Genomic DNA, 26,396 nt, shown 5'->3' on the forward strand with positions numbered 1-26,396 from the left:
AAGCTCTTGTAGTTGCGTCCATTTTAAGAGTTTATACGACAATGTAGTAAACATTTACGCAGAGCAGACAGCTTGGCTAGCCCATTGCGATTGAAATGTTTACATGACACTTGTTCGGATTGGCAAAAAGGAATAAAATACCCGTCTTTTTTATTCGGAGTGAGGTGTTTATGTGCCACATTTTCATTTTTCACTCATCGGAATGCATGACATCATGAAAACCCAGCCCTTAACATTTCATCAGTCATGCTCTCAGTCTGTTGTTTTTCCTCGAGTGCGGTGGTTCCTTTAAAATCAAATTCCAGGGATGAGATGGCACCAAAGAGGGCACCCCCCACCCACACCCACATACTGTATAATAATGTACTATTGTTAGCTATTGACAGTTTTAACAAAAATACTTTTTTTGCATTTATGTGGAAATGGCTTGCAAAAAATACTGGTGTATTTAGGGGCTGGAGTGGGAGTGGATTAATCGGGCATTCGCATCATATGGGAATTTGATTTGAGTTCGGACCTTGGTCACACAACAAAATAAAAGAGTTACAATCTGTTAAAAAATCGTGATGTATTGAGCACGCTTCATGGTTCACGGCGGTTGTGTAGTGTTGTAAAAATGTTCTGGATTGTGAAATCCTTTTGATTGTCGCTCAGGTCATTTACTGCAAGTGTGGAAGACCACTGACAGTTTGCGGAAACCACAGCCAGCTGCGAATTACATCATTGCGTCCAAGGGCTTCGTTCCCACTTCTGACTGACACCCACCGCCCAAATTGATTTTGTCTCCGCCAATAGACTGCGAAGCTTCCTCCTTCCCTCTGCTGTCCTCCCACCAGTCACATGGAGGTGAACGGTGACCCGTCTCTCTCGCTTTCTGCTGGTTGAGCTGCTCCATACTAATCGCTCTCGGTTGCTCCCTAAACACGCGCGCGCGAGAGAATCCCTTTTGAGCTTGAACTGCATTTTAGGTGGAAACTGGCTGCCAAACGACACGCTTTTGTCTAAATTGCTATATTTAGACCGGCGGAGAATGTAGCGATGAGTGTTTGGAACTTGAGCCCGGGAGAGAGCGCCAGTCGTGCCGCACTGCCCTGAGAGAGGAGCCGCCTCTTTTGGCGTGTCCGGCAAATATGAAGTCCAGAAGGGATAAACTCAAGATTCCCTCTTTGACTCTGGAGTAAGTAACCTTTTGCTATCTTTTCCCCACCGCTTTGCAGAAGTTTTAGACGCCAACAAATATTGTCGTGTTCTTGGCAGATATTGTCTCGCAACTGTTTGGGGAAGTCACACGAAGTGAAACTACAACTACGGTTGCCTTAATTACTAGAAGTGATAACACACACACACACAAAAATGCACAATACTGTGTACACTATAGTATAGGGACAATACATAAAATCAAGTGAAAGCGCAAAATTAAACCCGAAAACTAAAGATCAGAAATCAGCAATGACGTCATGAAGTGGAATGCAAACAAAGGCTTCCAATGAGTGACCACAATTTTTAAGCCATTATGTTTAAAATGCACGGGGATATTGGAAGAAGAGGATTGTGGATTTTTAAAATTGTTTTTTCAAAAAGTCTTACTCTTACTATTTTAACCTAAATTTTACATAGTGTGAATTTTTCTCACTCTTGTGTTCCTCATTGTCCCACTCTCCTGTGCCATTGTTTGTTTTCTCACTCTAACATTCCTGCACAACATAACCTTAGCACAAGACTTCATGTACTATCTATCTATCGATACAGGCATAAAACTGCTGTTATTGTTGTCTACATAACAAAGTACATAACAGTGTTATTTGCCCACTCTTCCAGCACATTAATCGTAGCAGCTCCAGTATTTAGTGCGACGTGAGTGGGGGTTGGGAAGCAGGGTACCTGCTGCCTACTAGATGCTGATCCATAAGACGTAGGAGCGTAGAATCAATCTGCCTCCGAGTCCCCAGTGGATGATCTCAGCTAAGCATGCGCCATTTGTTTTCATTGTCTTTTTAAGGCACTTTGCAGGTGCTCGCAAAGATACAGGGAAGGTATCACACTCATTGAACAGAGAGGGAGTGGCCGGATGATCACAGATGCCCAATAAAATATGATTGTGTTTCGTATGTTTTACAGGATATGCAACATTGTCTGAGAATTGGATCGTACTTTGTGTATATGTTTTCTAGCACCTCACGAGTCAAACCTTTCTTGAGAAATGGCCGGGATAAAACTTGTGACATCATGAGTTAAGCTTCCTCAAAGTGATAAACAAAACTGCTATGCTTGTGAATAATGTTGCCATCACTACTTTAAATAATTGTGCGGATTTGTGCCATTCTGATAGAATGTCACTAGTGAGTCAGCGAAGGATTTTCTCCTCACTTTACACAAGCACAGAAGTGCTGAAAAAATGAAAATGACATGATCATCAGTGAGGCATTTTGAAGGTTTTGCTTTTGGGATCTTAAGGAAAATTGTGCGTGACTGAAACTGTGTAATTATACCAAGGCTATAGAATGTCAAACGTGTTTGCAAGTGCCAGCATCCCCCCTGCATTACTATGACAACATGTTGATTAGTGTTTTGGTGGCTGGTTTAGCGCAGAGAAGCCATCGCAGCTCTGAAACAATAACGGCACTGTAGAGCCCACAAGGCACTGCTTACATCTGAGCAGGCAATTCGTTAAAGTAAAACAGCGCAGGGTTAGTGTCAGGGTGATGCATGCCTTTGGGTGGCTGAGCTGGCACATTTCAAGGCGAAAATCATGCACTCTTGATCGGATGTATGGCGTGATGCCAGTTGAATGTCATAAAGTACATCTTACACCATCAAAGGTTGCATCAGAAGGTTGCTTTAGTTTTGGCCAATAACATTTAGTGTTGGGTTTGTTGCCATATCGATGACTGGTGACACCTGTGATTAAAAAAAAAAAAAGACAAAGAAGAAATGTGGCCTGTAACCTTCACAGAGAAAGAAACAAAAGGTAAACAGAGGTGCATTTAGTTTTGTTAAATGGGCATATTAATGTTGGGTTATACTTTTACATGTGTGAGACAAAGATTACAACACTGCACGTATTTACTTAAATCTGTAATTTAAAAACCCTTATACAGTTATTAACATTCATCAACATTGGCTTCTGAGAGAGGAAAAGAGGCTTGTGTGGCTGGCGTAGAAGGCGGGTCTGACGTGCCTCGTAGGCTTTTGGTTTACTCAGAGACTCGTCTGCGGGAGGCGCTCACGGTGAAGCTGATGGTTTGGAGAAAAACACGGCGATGGATAGCGGTATGACATCCATCTTGTCTTCTTATTAGTTGAAATAGGTTTAAGGTTTCCTTTTTATCACACAATATTTTTTTTTGTGTGTGTGAAGAAAAAAAAACCTCTTACCGAGCTGACAGTTTTGGCTCTCACTTCCGCCTGCATCTGAACTGTCACTGTTTCCTTGTCATGTGTCTAAAAAAACAGCTGACCGAGTCAGGAAACCTTCAAAATAAGGTTCCGTGACCCAGTTAAGGCTGCAAACCAATCCGCCGCCATTGAAGCAATGTGTCCCTGTTGATGGTGCCATCTCCGGGGACGCATTGCTTCAGCCGCAGCAAGGGTTTGTAGCGCAGTTTAACTAATCACAAAAGGTTATCGCGAACACAACACAAGCAACAAAGAGACAGGGATCGCACTGCAGAGATGGCTGCATTTATGGCACGTGTTCCCAATGCTCATTACATTCAACTCAAGATGCTAAATTTCTCTCCCATTCGCTCCTAACAGCCCTGCACCGCTACAGGGCGGACATGGCAGATTCATTAGTCCACTGTGACATGTTGGGTAATTTCATCGGTCAGATGTGACGAAACTATGAGTAAAGCGATGATGTCGGCTCGAAGATCGTCAGTAAAAATTAATAAGTAAGCTATGTCACAATCAAAGCACCAGGGGTCAAAGACTGGGGGAAAAAGTAATGGCTTGTAGTACAGAAAATATGGTAATGTATACCAGTGGTGACCAAACTATGGCCCAGGGGGCCATTTGTGCCCCACCGCCCATTTTCTAGTGGCCCTCAGTTTTAAATGTGGAGCTCAACTCAGGGCAGGGGCTCTGTTCCAGTGGGATAGAGGGCTGCAGGCCACCCAGACATGGGTACAAGTATCTATGGCCAAGTCCAAATTAAGTCTCAAGACTTTTGAATCCAAGTCCAAGTGAAGTCTCAAATCCCTGACCATGAGTCCAAGTTAAGTCCTAGTCCCTGACAATGAGTCCAAGTCAAAGTCTATAGCAAACGGCAGTGCTGCAACAGCCCGTTGCTGCAAGATTGTTTGTGTGTTGTCGCATTTGTCTACTCTGCGTTATTAACATTGGACATTGCTTGGGCGCACAGAAAATTAGGGGGACCAGATCCGCACGACCAACACCCCTGCTGTATACAACATGGGTTTTGCAGTTTTTTTAAACATTTGGGGCTCAAGATGCAGCCACCTCTAGCTCCTCCCAGAGTTGTCAGGGAAATTAAATTGTCATTAGTCCAACAATGTGTTGGATAGGTGACTGATGGGCCACTTTCATTGGACAGAGGCACCCTATCACAGGCCAATTTCAGCAAGAAATTATTGATAAAGTGTATAAATGTGTGCTATGGTTTTTGATCCTTGGGAGTATTTTGTCAGACACCTGGGAACATTTCTAAGTGAAATCAATTCATCATATACCTCATTTTCATTGCATAGTTCATTCTTTTTGGCAAGGGATGTAGATCATCGATTTCTAAATGGGATTTAGCCCTGGGTTCTGGGTGTGCTTCAATTTTCTATGTCACAAAGTGGGTCAAGTGTTTATGTCTACTTTTTCACCAATTTTTGCAAATAAAGCCTTCTAATCATGACTACATTATTTGATTAAAAAATGAACGCGTCACATATTTACAAGAATATGGGAAAATGGCTTAGTGTCGTTTCAATGTGCCGTACGTCTTTAAGTGAACTCATAAGCGTCAACAAATTCTGTGATGAACAACATGTACTGTTCAGGCAGGACTAGTATCACACGGCGCACAATGTCGAGTGGCTTCCTTATACCATCATATGAAGTTTTGCTGTTCACTGATTTTGATTTGAAAGCCAGTACACTAATCTATGCAACCATTTCTTGCCTTTCAGTTTATCACCCACTTATCAGAGCCCCACTCTCCTGAGTCCGTGCAGCCCCTGCAGCCCTTGCAGCCCGTTGCAAACCCTTCACCCCTGGAGGTAAGATGACCAGGTCACATACTGCTGTTTGTGAGAGTGAACTACGATTCATGACAGGCTGCTTCTACGTAAAGGAGTTTTGTCTAAAAGTGTCTTCCCTTCCAGTGAGTTGGCAAAAAGGTTATTTCTGTCTTGACCTCTGCCACAAGAAGAAGCTTGTCAACGTACGAGTTGTTTTTGTTCACCCTCAGCAAATTGGCAATCTTTTAGCATGAACTCCGAACAGCTAAAATGAATTCCTTCCCATCAGAGTAAATCCTTTCTGGCTACTGATTTATTTGCTAATTAAAGTAGCATTTTTATTAGAAAGCAGGAGCACACAAGAGCAGAGCCAAACCTATAGTACGAGGGTGGGAAATTTATTTTGAAAAAGCATGTTGTCTTGTTTCAATACAATGCTGCAGGTGTTGTGAAAGTGCTATAAAAATAAAGATGTATTGTACATGGTGGTATATGTTGTCATAATTAGGCGGCATAAATGTTATCTTTACAGATTCAAAATTCTAACATTAATTTTGTGCACCAACCACCAATTCATATTAGCTGTTCCGAGACGGGACTCTCAAAAAATATACAGTGATCCCTCGCTATTTCGCAGTTCGTATATTGCGGCTTCAGTGCATCGCAGATTTTTTTCAAACATATTCATAAAAAAAAAAAAAATCATATATATGGAGTACAGTACTGTATATGTTGCTCTATGTGACTCGCTGTTGTTTTGCTGACTTTCGCAGCTTCTGGCAGACCATGTGCGGACTTAAAAAAAAAGTTAATTGGTCGCTACTTCGCGGATTTTCATTTGTCGTGAGTGGTTTTGGTCCCCATTAACCGCGATAAACGAGGGATTACTGTATGTAATTGGAAAGTACATTATTGACAGTGATGTACAGTATCATGATTTGCTGATAATTTAGAATACACCTACATCACTACATACAGTAGATGATACTATAGATTTGTATTGATACTGTAGATTTGTATACAGTATTATCGGTACGAATCTTTTTGGCCCTCTTCCCTCCACTGTGCAGGAAATAAGAATGTTGCACTATTGTTAGTTTATTTTGCATTATTATTTAGCAGCATTATTGCTAGTTTCTTTTTTTTTCGTAAAAATAGTTGCGACAGGGCTCGGACAAGTCCATGAACAAACAGAAAATGTCTAGCTGGCAACACCGCAGACACAAGTTGCAGCTCTCGCTCGCTACCTTGCTTGTGCCACCGTCTGTATGTGCGCCATAAAATAAGAGCGCAACTTTCAAAATAAAAGCACCACATTATTTGTTGGATTTTGACTTCACATTCACTCTGAGGGCTAGTCAGATTGTGGTGGGCCGGATCTAACCCCCGTGCCATACTTTGCCCAGGTCTACTTCAGTGTCATGTTGCTCTGCTGTGATTGCAAACTATAAAAACTAAAAGAGGGTAACTAAATGACATGTTCTGCCATTTGAAGAAAGCCTTTCTCATGTACAGTATAGCACCTAATAATGTGGTTGTCTTTATATTTTAAGAAGCCCATGTTTTACCAGTTAAGCCCCACCAGTTATTAGTTGTCTAAGTCTGTGGGTTGCTTGGCAACGATGATGGGTGCTCTGGAGGAAGACAACACTGCAAACACAGACGTTTGCATCCAGCATGTTTCTGGATGTGTCAGCGGCGCTTGGCTATCATGCCACACTATGAGCAATACAGAATTGTGTGTGTGTGTGTGTGTGTGTGTGTGTGTGTGTGTGTGTGTGTGTGTGTGTGTGTGTGTGTGTGTGTGTGTTTAACCATAAAGCAATTGACTAAAGCCGGATTTGCATGATTTTATGACACAGTAACAGTATGACGCATTGCTCATTTGTTAACATCATCTTTCAAGACGTTTCACATCCAACCTGCTATGGTTTCCATTTTAAATGTTGCTCATTTTCTTGTGTGAAGTTTAAATCGGAATGTAGGGAATCCCTTTGTTAGATAAGTGTTGTACCACATTCCATAAACCAGTACAAAGGCGTTTTAATGTTTTGCACATCTGCCTCACACTTAAGAGGTACCGGTTTTGATTCCTAGGTGAGGCCGTCCTGCGTGGAGTTTTCATCAAGTTGTACAAAATGCTTCAATGCAAATTAAGTTACTGTCGCTGTAATAGATAAACTTCATATTAATTCATGCTTGAGTTACCTTTATGTTGTCGTAAGGGTAACCTAAGAGACCAAAACATGTATAATAAATGGTAACATTGTTTATTGTATTTATAGGTTGTTTGTTAAAAAATACATGGGGAGACGACCTTGAAAATCATTTTTTGTTAAATCACAACTGCAGTTTGGTGGTGGTCCGGGGTGGGGGTCGCAATTAGATTATTTTTCCAAAATCGTCCAGCCGTAATTGCGGTTCCTACACGTTTAGTGCGGGTGGGGTGGTTCTCTATTCTATTCGCGACAGGGCTGGCGAGGTCACTATACCCCGAGATAGCCTTACCACATTAGATACATTTTAGACTACCACCCCTTTGAGACATACTTTTAAACTATAAACGGGGTATTCACACTTGTAAACTTTGTGCCGCGTCGTTCCCCGAAAAAATATACAAATCTTTTGATGTCAAAGTCATTTATTTTGCTATCGATGGCCGGTCGATGCTTTCAAACAGAGGCAAAGTTGGATCCAAAGTAACCGAGCGGCACTTGAACGCAGCATCAGACTCCAGGTTCCTTACACGGACACACACAACCAGCAGCGTGTGTTTGCGACTCGCTGCTCGGTGGTCTGTGTTGTCCAGCAAATATACCGTCATGAGCTTGGTGTTTCGGGCACAATACCGCAGTTCGACAGCGAACCAGAACATGTAAGGAGCGCCGAAACCGCTTTGATTCGTACTGCACGCGGCAGACGTAATCGGCGTTGAAAACAAAAGGAGTTGGCGAAAGAGAAAGACGATGGTGGAGAGACCAGAAGAGGACCTGCGATCCAGTCTATTGAAATTCGCACTAAACTTTTTAAGGTTATGAAAGAGAATCGTTTAGTATGTCGGACCCAAGTCAACCGAGCCGGAACAAGTCCCATTTTGTTCCTGAAGCCTTGCTGAAGCGCTCAAAAAGGTTAGTTCACAGGAATTGGAAATTTACTGTACGTGTTAAACTCAAGACATAATAGTTATTCACTTTTGGGTCGTTGGCTGTAATTCGGGTTGTTTTGAATGACGTGATGACTTGTAGCCAACATAGGAAAACATGCAAATTGTTTTATTTTGTTATCTCCACCGCAGTGATATGAAAGAATTGTTGAGCTAAATGCTAGAACGTTAATCCCACATTTGGGGAAGGCGAGGAGAAGCTTTTGTCTTGGATGGAGCTGTTAAACTGGAGTACTGCATCATAATTTGACTATATTGCAATAATTTGACACTGTAATATCCGTTGTGTTGGGTGAGGTATAACCTTACAGCAGCCCAACAATACATCCCTCTAATTCAGGCCAACTACAGTCGTAGGATGCACTGTGGACGTCGTATAAGAAAAAATAAACCTCCATAGCGTAGGACATGTAGGACTGGAGTTTGTTGTTTTGTTTGGCTTTAAAAACACAAAAACTCCAGGCCACGATAACGAGCTCATCGAATGTGGTCTGGTCGTTGTGTATGTTTTAAATTGCATCACTTTGTTGTCCCTGAAAACACAAAGAATGGTGATAAAAAGACATGCTATGTGGGGCGGGATGGGGGGTGGGGTGCATATTTTGTTAATTGTAATGACCATAGATGGCATTGTCATTACTACAAATAAATGTACTGTCTAGTAAAAGTGTACTGGGAGCCCGTTACTGCTCTTGACTATTCCACGGCCAAGTTACTAACCTGTTAAAAGTCAAGTGGCAGGCTGTATGAATGCAATGAAGTAATTATTCCTGCAAGCATGGTCTAAAAAGGAATGTTTAGTCAAGTGACACATCAACACATTGTTTAGCTGTCTTATTTATTTGAGGTAAATATATGTAGGAATGCATTTCATTTGTTTGAAATATTTTTGCACAACAATCATCGTTCATCCCAATGAAACATCTGCTCACGGTGGCGTTTATGGTCCCAAGTTTGGCCCCTTCTTTTTAGGCTTGGGTGATTATATCCTCCCCACCCTGTACACACACACACACACACACACACACACACACACACACACACACACACACACACACACACACACACACATTCAAAATCAGGCTTGGACATCTGCAACTCAAGCTGGGCCTGCTGCTGTCGTTGCACCCACTCCCATCAGACATGAGTCTGTTGACAGGAGGTTCCGTCTTTGTATTTTGGCTCTCATTAGTTCTCCCTCCCACTCTCTAAGGCCATAGTAGTTTGTCATGAATTTGCCTGCAGATTAGAGTTGGAGTTACATAAATGTTCCTTCAAGCAGATCTGTTTGGAGGGTGGAAATAATCTCATGGATTGGTTTAAATCTCTCTGGATGGCACAAAGAATCCCCCAAGTTATTGGAAACAGGACAGAGTTGAAGTGTTGCATATTCTTGTGGTATAAACTCAAAAGTAGTCCTCTGAATATAATATAGTTACATTGCGTCCCCTTTAATTTAAAAAGCCATCAATTACTATATGATGGAACAGCAAAATGTGTTCCTTGTCATGGTTTACACACAATTTTGATGATAAAAACAAGACCATTCTACCATCATCATCATCCACTGTTCTGCATCTGGTTAAATGTTATTTGAGGTTATTACGATTCATTCGGTGTATTGCCAAAGGCCAGAGCTTAGTGGATTGCGGCTACCTCCGAGGTCAGATCTCATTAATCCATGCAGTGTCATTACCCTCATTCAGCTTTAAACTACAGCTGTATATGCGCACAAATACACTAGTCAACACAAGCATTGCATAAGAATAGTGTTTGCAGCGGATAACCAAGGTCAAGATGATTACAAAAAGCTTTTGGAAATGCAAAGTTGTTTTAACAGCAACTTAACTGTTCAGATCAGATCGGCCATGTGTTCTGCTAACGTAGTGGCAGATATAGTCCAGGGTGTCCACAAAAACACTCCACAATATTAAACACATGTTGTAACGTGATTTAAATAATCTTTTACACTTGGTAGCTACAGATGCCTGATTTCATCCAGTTTCATATGGGCTCCTGGTTGCTCTGCAAACAATCGATGCAAAAGTCTGTCCTCTCACGACATCATATCCAGAAACTGCTTCAGTGGTACAAATTTTCAACTCATCTAGTGTTGCAGGAATGAGGTACATAATAATTGCTCTAGAAAGAAAGACGTAGTTGTTTGGTCCCATGACGCTGCAGTCCACTTGCAGAACACCTGATTCAGCTTATCTAGCACGGCGCATCAATCTGTTTGGCAGGTGCTCGTTGAAGGATCTCCTGACAGTGAAATAACTGTCGAGCTAGTGCAACCGTACAGTTGATTAATATCTTTTGGGTGACTTTGAGCAGCAACAGTTCAATCCTAGAAGAAGAGGCCATATAATGTGTTACGGTATGATGGGCTGACGGACTGAAAGCAAAATAACACATCATTGTTATGGAATCTATGGATTCCATCTTCATCATCCATCCATCCATCCATTTTCTAATCCACTTATCCTCACAAGGGTTGCGGGCATGCTGTCTTTGGGCAGTAGGTGGGGTGCACCTCGAACTGATTGACCTGCCACGCATGTTTGTTTTTTGGGGGAATGTGGGAAGTAATTGGAGTACTGTGAGGTCGGCGTGCGAACCGGTCGACCACCATGTCACCCCAATCTTTATCAATATAATTGAATTGGATTAGGTATCATTATGTCGTGTAATCAGAGTGTTTTTATGGACCCTGTACTTACAATAACCATTTTTCATTTTGCTGCCATTAATTACAAAGTAGAAGAGGGGATTTGTAGGCAGTTATCTGAAGACCTAGCAATGAGACAAAACACCTGTCCCAACATTATCAACTGTACGTAGAAGTAGGTTTCCATTGTAAGCCTTGTTTATATCAGCATTGATTGTTGTGACTTAAGAGAAATGGCTTGTTAATTTTTGTCATGTTGTGTTTGTGCGCCAGCTGCCGCAGCAACAACAGGAAGAGTCTCTGTGTCGGATCGCCATCACCCACTTTGTCCCGACCCCTCTCCCCCCTCTCAGTCCATACAGGTAAGATCCATGCTCTGACTTGCAACAGCAGCCCAAACACAGACATTGTAAAAATTAGCACTAGTTAATTGAGCACAAATAAAGGTGTGCTAATTCTTACATCACAAATCATTAGGTTGCCTGTGGGTCACACACCTCACAGGCTCCCTCCAAGAGTTGTCAAGTCTTACTTGCTTTTAAGCAGTAACCCTTATGTTAACAATCCTTAGGATTTGTCAAACCAAAGTAACATCTTCTTGTTTTGATGTGAATTGATTCTAAACAACAATTTACGTTTCCCTGCACAAAACTATGACTCAAAATTATGGTGTTTGCTCGCCAAGCAGTCCTGTTCCATTTACCACGGTTCAGTGCAGGTCGGTATATTCTTAGGAGGGTCACATATTTCATCGCATTGGAAGGTGGAACGCCATTAAGAGTGTGACATCATTGTGTGACATCAGTATTATGAGACAGCTTTTGTTATCCACCTTTGTTTATTGCAGTGTACTTATTTCAATGACAGAGCAGTTACATGTGGTTGCAGCAGCAGGTGCTTTCTTGTTGAACCGGTTCAATGCCATTTTTCTAAACTTGAGCTCAGAAGGACTGATCTCTGCTGCACAGCATGTTGGCAGCCAAACTATTCAAGAGCATTTTGGAAGAGCACTATTCAAGAGCAGTGTGAAACTGGAGCCGGCTCCAGTTTCACACTGCTGAGATCTCGTTTACTCTCTTCAGGGTGAGGAAGGCCTTGTCCTGCCATGTTGCCTTGGATCCTCATAGTGGCTCCCCAATAACTTTCAGGTCAAATGTCCTCCCAAGAATAATTGCTATGACAAACCGGGGAAGCAAATTACGAGACTTAGCTCAAACCCTCATCAGAATTTACATTATACAGCTTTGAATTACAACTTTTAGGTGTCGAGCGATTCCACGAAACCTTAACTCTTTTTTGCTGTTATTTACAAGACACAAACAATTCACCCTGCATCTGCTCATTAATTAACTCATTTGATTGTTCAAATTACACAGAGGCGCATACCTCGTCTGTGTTTCATATTTAAAAACAGCGGCAGCTGAGAAACAAAAAGTTGTCCCTCTTTATTAGTCCGTTTCAAGCATCCTCCTGTTGAGCATTTATGACTTGACGTGTCTGCTGCCCAACTTACCTCAGAAAGTAGCAGACTGTTTTTTGAGACCACACAAGAATATCTACTCTGGCAGATTTCTGCAACTGGCACTTCACTGTGATACCGTGTTTTGTTTGCTTTTGTACTTGACAATTCAAGTTTCGCATCACACGTTAACAAGACAGCCTCTTGTAAGAACTTGTCTTTTGGCTTCTAGGCTGCCAATTAACATGATTGCACTCTGGGAAGGCTTACAACAAAGCAAGAGACTTTTAGCTGTATGAAATCGGAAATACATTTAAAAAGGGTCACAAATGCAGTAGCCCTTCTTACACTGCATATAAAAATCCTTCATCTGAACTCACTGTTCTGTGTAAATGATAGATATTTAAAAGGGAAGTCAACCCCCAAATTTTAACATGTTCTGTTGGGCCTTCGCTAGTCTAAGCACAACATTCTGATTCTGATTCATATTGCGTTTGTGAAATATGAGTTAAGCAGCAAAATCCACCTGTTTCTAGCCATCTCAGAGGGTGGCCATCTTGCCGCTTTCTGACATTACGGTTGCTCAGCGCTCAGGGAAGCACCAATCATGGCTCACCTGTTCTCTGAAACTGAGCCATGATTGTTTGTTCCCTGAGCCTCGAGCAACTATGACGTCATTTTCAGTTGACAGCAAGTGCCAAAAATGGTCACGCCCTGACATGGACAAAAATGGGTGAGTTTTCCTGCTTAACTCGTATTCCACTTACACAATTTAGACGAGAGGGGCTGCATGAAACACATTCTTTTCAAAAACATTTTTTGTGCGCTGACTTTTCTTTAAAGCACATCCCAAGCTAGCGCAGTAATTTTCTGTCTTTTGGACGAGGTAGTGAAGCTGTAACGAAAGTGGCAAGGCACTTGTGTGTTGGAATGCCAAAAGGCTTGCCACAAAAATCACTTCTCCTGTCCTATTGTTTTGAAAGCCGTTTCGTCAGTCATTTGGAATTGGTTTGGGTTTGCAGAATCAGATTGAAGCCCACTGTTTTTTTGCTCAAAGCATTTACAAGGGCTGCTGCAACTGAGGAGACATGCTGAGCCACTTCAATGGCAGTAGCAGCTGTTTTGATTAACTACGTACGATCTGTAGTATAGTTTATCCAAATGAATTTCACACTGAAATAAAATGAATTTCATGTCAAAATACATTAGCTATCCATGTTCCAAGTGTCCTATCAGAGAGTGTTTTCATGGTAAAAATGTTTTGCGTAACCTCTACATTGAGTGCTGTGTGCTGTATGCAGGATTTTGTGCTCATTTTCAGGCTCAAAGATTCATTTTAGTCACGGTATGTTCAATGACAGTGTTGTTATTACATATATTTTTATTGTTAATTTATTGATGTCAATTAAAATTGGTGTATTCTCGGGCTGTGTTTAAATGGCACTTTTTCCAAGATTTGAACATCATTATTGCGTGTGGATTTATCATTTTTTTAATTATGAGGATTTGATTTGATTCGGAAATTGATTTTTATTTTAGGGCCGCCCGCTGGTCCAGTGGTTAGCATGTCAACCTCACAGTGCAGAGGTCGTGGGTTCGATCCCGGCTCCGGCCTTCCTGTGTGGAGTTTGCATGTTCTCCCCGGGCCTGCGTTTCCTGCCACATTCCAAAAACATGCATGGCAGGCTGATTGAACACTCTAAATTGTCCCTAGGTGTGAGTGTGAGCGTGGATGGTTGTTCGTCTCTGTGTGCCCTGCGACTGGCTGGTAACCGGTTTAGGGTGTCCCCCGCCTACTGCTCGAAGATTGCTGGGATAGGCTCCAGTCACCCCTTGTGACGATAAGCGGAATCGGAAAATGGACGGATGGATTTTTATTTGATTTTTATTTTTTTTAAAGAGGTTTTATTTTTTTTTAAGAGGTTTTATATTGTTCGCCCCATGAAATATGTGCAGTACCCACCCTCCAACCATAGAGGTGCTGCCGTATCATCGACTCTTACTTTATTTTGCTCGTTTATTCCTTCTTTATCCATCCATCCAGTTTCTAATCTGCTTATCATGGCGTGCTGGAGCCTATCTTTAGGCAGTAGGCAGGATACACCCTGAACGGGTTGCCAGCTAGTTGCAGGGCACACATAGACAAACAACCATTCGTGCTCACAATCATACCTCGGGACAATTTGGTGTGCACACTCAACCTGCAATGCATGTTTTTGGAATGTGGGAGGAAACCGGAGTACCCGGAGAAAACCCACACACCTCTGCACTTTGGGGGCAACGTGCTAACCAGATGACCACTGTGCCGCTCGTTCCTTATTTATTCCTCTCTTAATTTTCACATAACCCGTGACGACATAATAGTAGCTGGTCTGATAACGTGCGGGTAACACTCGCAGTTAACATTAGCTGTTGGCTTTGCCGTCAGAGGTTTGGGACACACTGGAGTGATCCTTTTCGAAACAATGGTCAGTTGAGGCCTGGCATGATGCCATGCACAAGGGCCATTTCTGTGGGCAACGCAGGCACATTTTTCCAAATTAGTTTTGGGTCAAATTCCTGAATGTACGACCTTAGGTTGCATTCTAATTCAGAACTTTGACCATACCGATTTGAAAGTCATCTCAATGACATTTCATGTGTTTCCCATCATGGCACAAGAGCCTGTGTGATGATAATTTGGAGTTGTTGGTTTCTGAATCAACAATTTTGTTGACATTCCACTTAATGCTCCGAAGCAGCTGCACTCTCCGGAAAGTGTTGGTAGACAAGGCCCCTCGTGCCAGCAGTGTGCGGATGTGCAATCTCCCGAGGATTATCCCATGAGAGCGTGCAATCAGTCTCTAATCGCCTCCATCTCTCGGTATTTCAAAATGATGCTCAACCCTCTCAGTCTGGTCTGTCTGACCCCAGCTCACAATTTACAGCTATCCATGAATAGATACTGGAATGTTTGGCAAAGTCATATCAAGATGATGTATCTTATTCAGAAGAGCTTGTTGTCGGAGTGATTGAGCGTCCGTTTATAAACATGAAGTCAGCTAGTAAATACTGCCGTGTGGTTATTTGCAGTGTCATTAAATTTCTTTTAATTATTCCCCCTTGCCACTTAAAGGTGTGAATACAACTTAGAGTATGTTGAAATCTTTCCTCATTTAGCCGCAAGCAGCCCACTGGACAGCCCACGAAATGTGTCGACCAGTGCCTGCGTCAACTTTCCGTTTGCCCGAAGGTATGTCTGCATTGCTTATTTGATGTTGTAAATGTCTGCCAAATATTTTTCAGCAATTAGTCTTGAACTGTTGGGAAAAAAAAGAAAGGTGATGTATTTTTTCCCCCAATTGTGTCCATGGTGAACACGTTTGATGATTTTAACAGCAGCAAATGACGTTACTTGACGACCCAAAACTGCTCAACTACAGGGCTGCAATGTGTTGTCTTGTGATTTTGCTACATTATTTTCGAAACAATCACTGCAGAAATTGCCCATTTCAACTCCAGAGGCTGTGCTTACAAGCCCTGGAGTCTTTTCATTTCACAGTTTGAACTCCAGTGAACCAATTAACATGATTGATTAAGAGTCGATAATTAAAAAGGTAATAAGTGTTATCACACTTTGTGGATCTCCCCGTGAGTCTTGGTGTCTTGCAAAGTGATGGTTGGCCACGTAGCCTGGAGCACGCAATACCTGTCTGTCTGCCAGATCTTCCAGGCGAGGATGAATGTGTTGCCATGTGTTAGTTGGTACCCTTAAACCCACTCACAAAGCATTCAACCCAGTTCCTATGGCAACATGCTTCTCCTACGAGCACGTGTAGCCTACAAGTGAAGCTAAAAATGAGATGGCTCCTTGAAGCCATTTAACAACAACCTAATAAAAACACAGGATTTGTTCAGATTTTTCATTTTGAAACTAGATGAGTTTGAACAAAGAAAACATTCTTCTAAATGAAGTTTTAGCATCCGTCCAACGCAAATGACAGGTCAGAATCAGGCGCTTGAACATGGGAGGAATGGGGCAAAATATTGTACAGGTACCTTCATTCATTCATTCATTCATGCATGCATGCATGCATGCATGCATGCATGCATGTATGGTCGGGTTACTGCACACAGATGCTTGCTCAATTTTTATTTTGAAGTAAGAGATGTTATTCATGCATATGCCCTGTGGGTGGGAATTTCCACTTCGCGGCGACTGATGGTGCTTAAATTGAAGCCAATCGTTTCCGGGGGTGAAAAACTACTGCAAGACATTTTCATGCCTTGTGAAGCTGAAGACAGAATATGACAACTGAAACACACGGCTTAACTGATATTGTGGTCTGCTGTGAATGAAACTTCTGTCTTAGACAGTTTCCGCCTCAATAGGTTCAAGCTATTTCAATGCATTGCAATGTTTCTTCTATTAAAAAAAATCACTTTGGCCTGACATGTAATAAAATAGAAATAATTGTCAAGGAATAAGATTAGATAAGATAACCTTTCTTTGTCCCACACTGGGGAAATCTGCAGTCTACAGCAGCAAAATTGGGGGGAGGGCAACAGTGTTTCATGCACAAAATTAATATTTCAGAAAAGAACTGTACACAGTTCAATATAAGTGCAATATGAAATATAGCATTAGCAATATATTTGTAGAATAAATTAGCAATAGCATAGAAAACACAGCATAAGGTGGCTGTGCTATTTACAATGGTTACAGGTTTTCACGTATGTTTATTCAGCAGCCTGACTGTCCTGAATGTCGCTCATTTAACCTGGAAGGCTATTTCTTGTTGTATTGTGTTCAATGGTGTGTTAAGTACTGTACATGCCAAACGTTGTGACAGTCACTCCTATTTGTCACTCCTTAACGTAAACCAAAAAGTTGCAGTGACATAATCTCTGGGCTTGGTGTTTCGCAATGACAATTTGTTCCTGTTACATAAAATGCTTCCTGAGAAGAATTTTAGTCTGTGGACAAATGCAAAGTGGCAAGGATGGCAACATTGTCAAGATGAATTTCCTCAGATGAATGCCAGAGGTCACAGGATTATTTGCACTGGTCCACACTGAACTCATTGCTTTTTTTCCTTCTCTTTTCTCCTCTGCTTTCGTCTCAGTCACTTGGCTCGTGCAGACAGGTACCTTATTTTTCTTGTGGGATAGCAACTCTCTATGTACGAAGTAATGTACATATACAGTATATATGTTATATTCATCCTGGGAGGACATTGTAAACAATGGAAACCTAACATTTGCGTCATTACGTTCTCCAGGTGTACCCAATAAAGTGGCTGGGTTTGTAGTTGAGGTTATTGTTTGATTTTTGTAGGTATAATACAAAAGAAAAATGGAGTGCTATAACAAAGAACCCATTGCATGCAACATGTGACAGGAAATGATAAAAACGTGCACCTGTACTAACAGAGCACGGTGTGTTGTGCAATGTGTTTCGCATATGAAATGCTTAAAAATACCGAATGTGATGTTTCAGAGCTGAGGGCCGTAGATGGTCTCTGGCATCCCTCCCTTCGTCAGGCTATGGAACCAACCCACCAAGCTCAACTGTTTCAGTAAGTACCGTAACTCCCCCACGAAAAAAAAAAATGGCACCATCCTTCTCAGTTGATATTTGCTAACACCTCATTTAAGCCCAATGGCACATTCATTTATGCTGCTAGGGACAGCAAATGCCAAGACTGAGTTGACAAACATTTCATTGTTTTCGAGCATCATCTGCTTGAATGAGTCATTGGGCTAGTTTGTTGAACACAGCGTTAGAGATAATAGGCACAATTTGGAGAGTGTGTGTGCATATTCGTGAAAGGATTACGTTGAGAGAGATGTGTGTTTTTTTTCGATCGTAGAGGTCATTTTCCACTGATGATGGCTCTTAAAACATATTTTTAAAATAAATGTGAGAGTCAGACGCGATTTCAAAGTAATTTAGACATGAGAACTCCTTTTATTGACATAATTTCAAAGACCACAAATAATAAGGCCCTAATGATTGGCCCCATAATACCTTTATCTGTATGGACCAACAATTTCACAGTCTGTGCATCCCTAACACTTGCTTCTATTATAAGGAAGTTTATTGTCAGACCTGAGCACAGACCTTAAGGTCATTGTGGACAATAGAATTTATCAGTGTGCCTCAGCTTCTCTTTGTAGCATGGCATGAGAAAGAGACTACATAGGTACCGCTCCCCTGGGCTCGTCTGTCAAGGGTACGTCGCCACATTCTGTGCAGTGTCCAATGGGTTTTATAGAAGGTTTAGTTAAACTGTCCCTGATGCCTTTGCATCCTTTAGGTGCCTTATACGATGGCGTGGTTTGTGTTTTCAGTTGTTTTCAATTTCTATGAAGATTCTACACAGTTGGATTTTCTGACGTTTGGCTGCTTACTTGGAGTTCCCCGCAATATTGTTTGAACTTGATGTTGTGTTTAACTTGTCTGAACACTTGTGGTTTTCAGTACCTTTGGCACGTTTTCAAATCTCAGAGAGGGAGAAACATTTTCAGTACTGTATTACTTTTCACTTCCGAGTCAACATGAGATTCATTTCTTGACCGCTAGCTCTTTGGTTTGTCTGCAGTCCTCATCCTCCTCCCAGGAGCGCCTTCATCAGCTTCCCTACCAGCCAACCCAAGATGAGCTGCACTTCCTTTTCAAACACTTCCGCAGCACGGACAGTATAACTGACGAGGATGGCCGGCCCACGACCGTCATGCGACCTCGCTCCCGGAGTCTGAGGTAGCTCATTCACACTACGCATAGGCTTCACTTGTTCAGGAATATCAGGGTTGATTAGTTTAAAAAAAAAAAAAAAAACATGCAGTAGAAAAAAAAAATCCTACTAAATATTTTAGTTGGAACCTTTTCAGAACGATTTTAATAAATAACGTGGATTTTTGAGTCATAACAGAGGTATGCTCTTTGAAATATTAAGACAACAAAAGGAGCTCCAAGTGTGCACTGAAAGAACACTAAAGCCTCTCTGCCTGCTAGAAAGAATACTGAGGGGGACCGTTTGAGCTAGTGCCACTAAGATTGATTTCCCAAATTTTAAACATCAATATGATTGATACTTCAGTTATTTGAGGCAGTGTATTTGCAGTAGCGTAACACAAAGGAGATTGGTACTGATTTGATGAGCAGACTCACACAAGGACCACACAGCAGAGCGGCTTTCGGTGCAGCAATGAAAGTTACATATTGACAAGTAGTATCATTTTAGTAGCGGCCAAAATTCATTTGTGCTGCTCTGCCACAGGTAAATGTGTATGTGGGTAACACTACAGCTGTAATGTTTTAGTTCACAGATCTGATCAATGATGTCATTGATTAATCTGCAATTGAAAGACATGACGATCAAAAAAAAAAAAAATTGTGCATAAAATGCAAATTATAGCCCAGGCTGATGCGGCCGATCAGTTATGTACAAAGTTTAATTACTAACAGAGGTTCTGAATGCAAGGGCTTGCTATTAATACACTACTGTATTACCAGCTGAGTCGACGTTTGTTTTAATAAATCCACTGGGAAATACCCGACAGGAGCACATTGGCTGCCACATCCACTACGAACCAATCACAACAACTAAACGTGTGCTAGCGTGTATTAGGCAAGCCTCAAACCGATTTATACATTTCAGATGCCAGACAAAGGTTGATATGGAAGCAGAGCATTTTTGTTGTCCTTTGAATGAAAAATGTTCATTTACAATAAAATATCGTATCTGTTGGCAAGTTTGCAGTCACTTTCTCTCATTGGCTTGTCTAAAACATGACCTGTATCTCAGTGAATGATGATAAGAATGAGTGATTTATTATTTCTTGCCTGTATCAGACAGTGGCAATGGATGGTTGCGAGGTCAGAAATCTTCATGTTTCAAGGCAACCTCATTTTACCAACGATCCACAAAAATACTGCTCCTAGTGTATACTTCATCAAAAATATTTGTCTTGTAGTATCATGATAAATCACTGTATTTGTATTGCTTCTCTTGTGCTCAAGAGAGCACCACCATCACAGGAAGGAATTCAGGGATTTTCATCATCTACGGGCCATAATATCATCAAAACGATTGATCGAAACTGGAGAAATCTTTTAAGCATCAAGGCCAAAAACTAACATTGAATCCCTGTGACCTTTGAGCTGACACTCCACAGTTTTATTAGTTTGAACACTACATTTCTTGTCTTTGTGGGACATTCAATTCAATATAGGTTTAAAAGGATTTCCAAATCACGTTTTGTTTTTATTTGTGTGTCATACAACGTCCCAACTGCCGCATTTTCACGACCATACCCCCCGTATTAAAAGGCATAATGCCAGTTACGAGTGCCATTTCTGTATTTAACATATACACAAGGCGCATTGTTGGACACCGGAATGGTAAAATGTACGCGAGTTTTAAAAAAAACAGTAACATGAGTGCACGCTAGTGTATGTTTTTATAAAGACAGCAGGAGCAAAACTGAGTTCAGGTGTACTTTATTGAAGTATTTACCAATGTACTTGTTATTTTTTTGATCAATCCTTATCCACAAATCCATGAAAGTCCTCATTTTGGAAAAAAAAAATAGCTGGGCAAGTTCTCCGTCAAACACGCCAGGTAACCCTCGCGCCATTGTCAGAGTCGGTCTCATTGCCGTGCAGTTCCTCAGAAATGATAATGGCTTTTGCTAAACTCTAACAACAGTGCAAGCAGTCACATGAGCCCAAGCATCCACAATCAATTCCCAAATTGTGGCGTAACTGCCCGGCGCTGCCTCCCAATCTTTGTAAAGCTGTGTTGCCATCACTCCCACGCCGCTCGCAACTTCACTTTGATTCCGGCTGGAAACTTTTGGCTTAAAAATCACAGACGGTGGCCATTTCTGTCCATTACCATGGCAACAAAGCACAACAGTGAAAAAGGACTTCTCACGCCGCCGTTGTGCATATCACTACTGTGCTTGACACCTTCTTCTCAACAGTGTGGATCACCGCTATGTCGAAAGTGAGCGGCGCTTTGTCCATGTTGTGAATGTGGTTGGGCTGGACGTGTTTGTTGGCAGTCTTTTGTTGTATTTCAAAATGCAACGTATGCTTGTCCCTCATCACTTGCCATAACCCATGCGTCTACGCTAGAAATGTGGTAGTGGAAGCCAAGTGAGACCAGCAAAGTGGCAGAATAAAGGATTACCGTCTCCAAGAAAGCGTCTTTATTTAACGTAACTTTACTGCAGTAAGCGTGGACGATGGCCATCTTTTCCTTATAATCTGCCGGATGTTGCTTCACCCCAGTAGTCCTTGCCTGGATGGATAGCTGGCGCCTTTTCATAAAACAAAAAAAGTACCAGGTACCATGGATTAGTTGATCTTGAATTCTCTCCCATGGTCCTCCGCATAACTGATAGCTCACAGTTTAAACCGTGCTTCGTAAGTGTGTCTCTTCGTAGGTGCCATTTTTGGGATGCTCTATTGCACAATGCACATACCGGCACTATTTACACCTACTGGGGATGAGCCTTTAGCATCCTCTTTGGAGCCCACCCGTCCCACCTAACGTCCGTGTGCCGTCCTCAGTTACATCCACCTTTCCTCTTACAAGCAACATGTCGGCACAACATCAGTCAGTCAAGCGGACCCCTCATCGAAGTCACAGCATTCACCGATTTTTGAACTCGGTGCATACACAAGGCGAATCGCATTATTAGGCGTCCCGTCCATTTTGCAGAAAATTGAAGACTTTTATGTGCGTCGTATGGTCATGGAATTATGTTACATTAGAATTGGGCTTTATAGATGAACCACAAAACTCTTGTGAACATCTGAGCTTGTCATCACACAAAAATGTCCTGAAATGTGGTTTCCACCAAGATTAAATGCAACAAATAGCATTTTTGCATGAAAAGTTGGGACATTTATTGCATGTCTGATGAGGCAGACCGTTCACGTTAGGACAAAAAGAATGTGTTAAGGATGATAAGATGTTTCTTGACCAAGATGGTTGTTTCTCATTGATTACACATACAGGCAGGCTGAGAGTCAGATGGAGATCCGACAGTTATGATGTGTGATTTTTGGTAACTTTTGTGTGTTGGCGCCGCTTTGCAGTTTGCATGTTTGTATGCCTGAGTGCTTTTGTGTTCTGGCACCATGGCGTACCGTGCGTAGGCGTGCTGGCTTACAGAGTGCCGCAGGGATCCCGCTGCTGAACCGCAGTCGATGGCGGGGGTGGTTTAGGATTGGGATGAGGGCTTCAGCGCCACTGTGAGTTGCAGCAGCGTGCTGGGCATCCGCATACAGTCTGAGGCGGCTTTCATGACAACAAAAAGGCTTGGGGAGCATGCGTGCATGTGATAGGTTTACTTTGCATCTTTTCTGCTGAAAGCTTTGACCAGCCACAGTTTTCTGTCAAATTGGAGAAACTTTTTCACAAATCCACTGTGATGTGGCTGTCAATGAATAACTAAGAGCTGCGAGTGATTCACTGTTTGGCTAAAAGCAAACCTCTGCTTAAATATAAACACGTGTACAACAGATGCATCAAAACCGGTCTGTGAAATTGAACAGCTTGAAACAGTTTCCATCGCGTGCAGCTGAATACCAAATGCTGCTTTTCGGCAGTTAATGAATCACTACATCACTGACCTAAAGACATGTGTCAAAATATGGGATTAGATTAGAATGTTTAGTTTGATAGATGTGGATAGACTCGAGGCCAGGCTAATGGGAGTTTGGCATGGCCGTGCTATTATGTAATCCTGATAGTGATGAAGTCGATATGAGGTCAGGACATTGCATCATCAAGCTTGTTTTAATTTGAGGGATGAAAACACATACCGGCATTTAGTACATGTTGAAAAACATTGTATTACTGAAAGTAATATTTTTGTGTTTTAAGGTTCAAGGGTAGTCAGAGTTTGTCTTTGTATATGATATTTAACCCTTTAAAGTTGGACGGCCCACCGAGGGGCCCTCCGTCATCTGTCAAAACAAATCACGTCGTCATGTGTGAACATGTTCTACATCTTTCAAAAGCTGAGTTTCTGGAGATTTGAATGGTGCCCAATGGTGCCCTGTAGTGTTTTCAAGTCCTAATCAACATTCTAAATTCATTTTCAAGGCAGATTGTGTGAAAAGAAATTAGACGAACATAAGATTCGCCTTTTCTTTCTGTTTTCAAACATCCATAGTTCAGTGACAGGAGCACTTACACAGATTCTGACTGTTGGAGGGGGATATTCAAATGATAACATTATTTCATGAAGAGACCAAAACTATGTTGATACTCCAAATGATTCAAGAACAGCTACACATTTACTTTGGGCACACCTTTTTTCAGCCGTTTTTGGCAAAGTTGCCCTCAGCCTAAGGGGTTTTAACGATATCATTCTCAAATTCTCTGTAAAAAATCTTCATAAAACTGTAGTGTGAAAGCATGAAAGCCAGAAGTATTGTTTTTGATTTTTCTGTGTTGGTTAGGAGGACTACAACTGAATCTGAGACTTACTGAGTGCTATATGAAGTTGAAATGTAGATTTCCTGTCTTTCGTGGCTATACAAGAGCACGACTAAAGTACCTCTGACCTTGTTTTTTTTTTTTTTTTTTGTCCATAACATTTTAGTGAAAGTTAGCTCCTGAATTCATACATTTCATTTCAAAATGTATATTTTTGGTATGTTTTTCTTAATTTTCTTAACTACCGTCTTTTACAGATTATAAATCGCAGGTTTTTATTCATAGTTTGGCCGGGGGTGCGATTTATACTCTGGAGCGATTTATGTGTGAAATGATTAACACATGAGATCATTTCACATATTTATTTTCACATTAAACCACCAGAGGGTGCTCTCGGGCCTGTGTTGATACTTTCCACATTGGCAGTGACTGATAAAAACAACTCCCAATGACACTGATGAAGATTTCATTGCATTTAGTGATTTGGGGTGACACTGATAGTTTGGTACATTTGTGATCATGTTCTTTATGCTATAATTATCTGAATAACGCTTAATATGTTACGTGAACATACCAGGTACGTTCTCGGTTCGTTGTTTATGTGTCATGTAACGTTAGCTTTATCGTACACTGATTCAGCCTGTTGTTCTCTTTTTATTTGCCTTTCAAGATGACATGTCTGTTCTTGGTGTTGGATTTTATCAAATACTGTATTTTCACGACCATTCGGCGCACCGTGTTGTTGGGCGCAGTCTCAGTAAGGGGTGCTATTTTTGTATTTGACACATACACAAAACGCACTGTATTATTGGGCGCAGCCTGGCATGGTAAAACATACGCCAGCTTAAACATACGGCATGCATGCATGCACGCACGCTAAAAACGCGTTTTTAAAAAGGCAACGGAAGCAAAACTGAGTTCGGTTGTACTTTATTTCGCCATTTTACAATGTACTCACGCGACTGGTACCTGCTAGGGGCGTGCCTTTAGCGTCCTCTTACACGCCCACCCTTCACTCATTGGCGACTGTTACCTGCGAGGGGCGTGCCTTTTGCATCCTCTTACACGCCCACCCTTCACTCATTGGCGGACTTCCGCATGCCTGTCGTCACTCACTCCGCCTTTTCTCTATATAAACAGCGTGTCGGCCAGAGGTGCTCTCAGTCAGGCTTTGGAACTCGGCGCATACGCTAGACGCTCCGCATTATAAGGCGTCCTGTCCATTTTGGAGAAAATTTAAGACTTTTAATGGCGCCTTATAGTCGTGAAAACACGGTACATTTCCCCCAAAAATGCAATTTAGACTCCAGTGCCACTTGCATGTTTTTTTCTCCCTTTGTCATACATTTTATGGCTGGTGCGACTTATACTCAGGAGTGACTTATAGTCCGAAAAATAACGGTATGAACGAGTCTAATTTTTCTTATTTAGCCTATCAACTGAAAGATGGCAGGCATTTTATATTATTTGTTTGTTGTGATACCCGACTGGTCTCTTCACTAGGATTACAGGCACCTGTTACCTTGATTTTGAAACAATGAGGGCTGAGAGCAAAGAATTGTGAAAACTGGAAGTGCTAGTTTTGTCTCTTGTTTGCAAAATATAGAGACTGCTAAACCAGTCAACTTTGACACATGGCGAGTCCCAATATTGTATCCTTCATGTTTTGAGGGAATGAATGGACAATGTGTCACTTCACATACGGTACTTCTTTTGTCGACTTTGTTCTTGTTGACATCATCCCCCTTTCCCAACCAAGTGTTGCAGTTCAAAGCAACTTTATATTCGATTGTTGGCAAATGTCAGTGCATCTCTTAAGCTGTTTAAATGTAATAATCACCTGTTTGGTTCATGTTGCAGCCCTGGGCGATCAAGCGTCTCCTTTGACAATGAGATAGTCATGATGAACCATGTTTACAGAGAACGCTTTCCAAAGGTGAGCTCGAAAACCCTGTTCAGATTTGAGCAGAAAATATATGCATTTGTCTTGGAGTTAACCGACCGAATCATGTCTGCATTATAAAGATGAAGACCGGCGAATAGCGAAAATTGGCTCATTGACAACCTTCCCGAAAAGGAGGTTTTATTTGCATACAAATGCCACAAGGCACTTAAAATGGACAGGATCATAAAGGCCCAATGTCATGCATGTATCCGGTACACAATCATGAACCCATATTAACATAAATAACTATTCAGTAGTTAAATTATTCAACACAAACAAACCCAACATGAGGTTCAACAGGTATTTGAGCTAGAATTCTAGCCTAGATGACAAGCAAGCACAAACTGACCGAAATTCACTCCTGGGCAAACAATTATGCGCACAATTACTTCATACAAATTACTTTATACAGTATGAGGTCATTAAGCTTGCTTTTTTCATTAAGACACATTAATAAATGGTGTGAATACAGACACAAATTTGAACAGCAAATCAGACTTCACTCGCATTGGGAGAGAAGCAGAAGCATAC

The 26,396-nt window shown here is 41.6% G+C and overlaps 1 protein-coding gene across 5 annotated transcripts in view; it reads left to right on the plus strand.

Annotated features, from left to right (window-relative positions):
* The first annotated feature begins 728 nt into the window (after positions 1-728).
* LOC147202169 (microtubule-associated serine/threonine-protein kinase 3-like) overlaps positions 729-26,396 on the plus strand; it is a 44,402-nt gene continuing 18,734 nt past the window's right edge. Inside the window, exons 1-8 of one of the 5 annotated variants that reach the window (XM_086115372.1) lie at positions 729-1,177; positions 5,139-5,228; positions 11,294-11,382; positions 15,639-15,711; positions 17,585-17,605; positions 17,959-18,037; positions 19,064-19,221; positions 25,781-25,856. In XM_086115372.1, the coding sequence (XP_085971498.1) occupies positions 1,131-1,177; positions 5,139-5,228; positions 11,294-11,382; positions 15,639-15,711; positions 17,585-17,605; positions 17,959-18,037; positions 19,064-19,221; positions 25,781-25,856 (633 nt within the window). In that variant the 5' untranslated portion in view covers positions 729-1,130. The other 4 variants (XM_086115368.1, XM_086115369.1, XM_086115373.1 and 1 more) reach the window with 4 other exon arrangements.

The sequence above is a fragment of the Hippocampus guttulatus genome, chromosome 7 (assembly GCF_054856545.1).
Source record: "Hippocampus guttulatus isolate MCC_2025c chromosome 7, RoL_Hgut_1.0, whole genome shotgun sequence".
Classification (NCBI taxonomy): Eukaryota; Metazoa; Chordata; class Actinopteri; order Syngnathiformes; family Syngnathidae; genus Hippocampus; species Hippocampus guttulatus.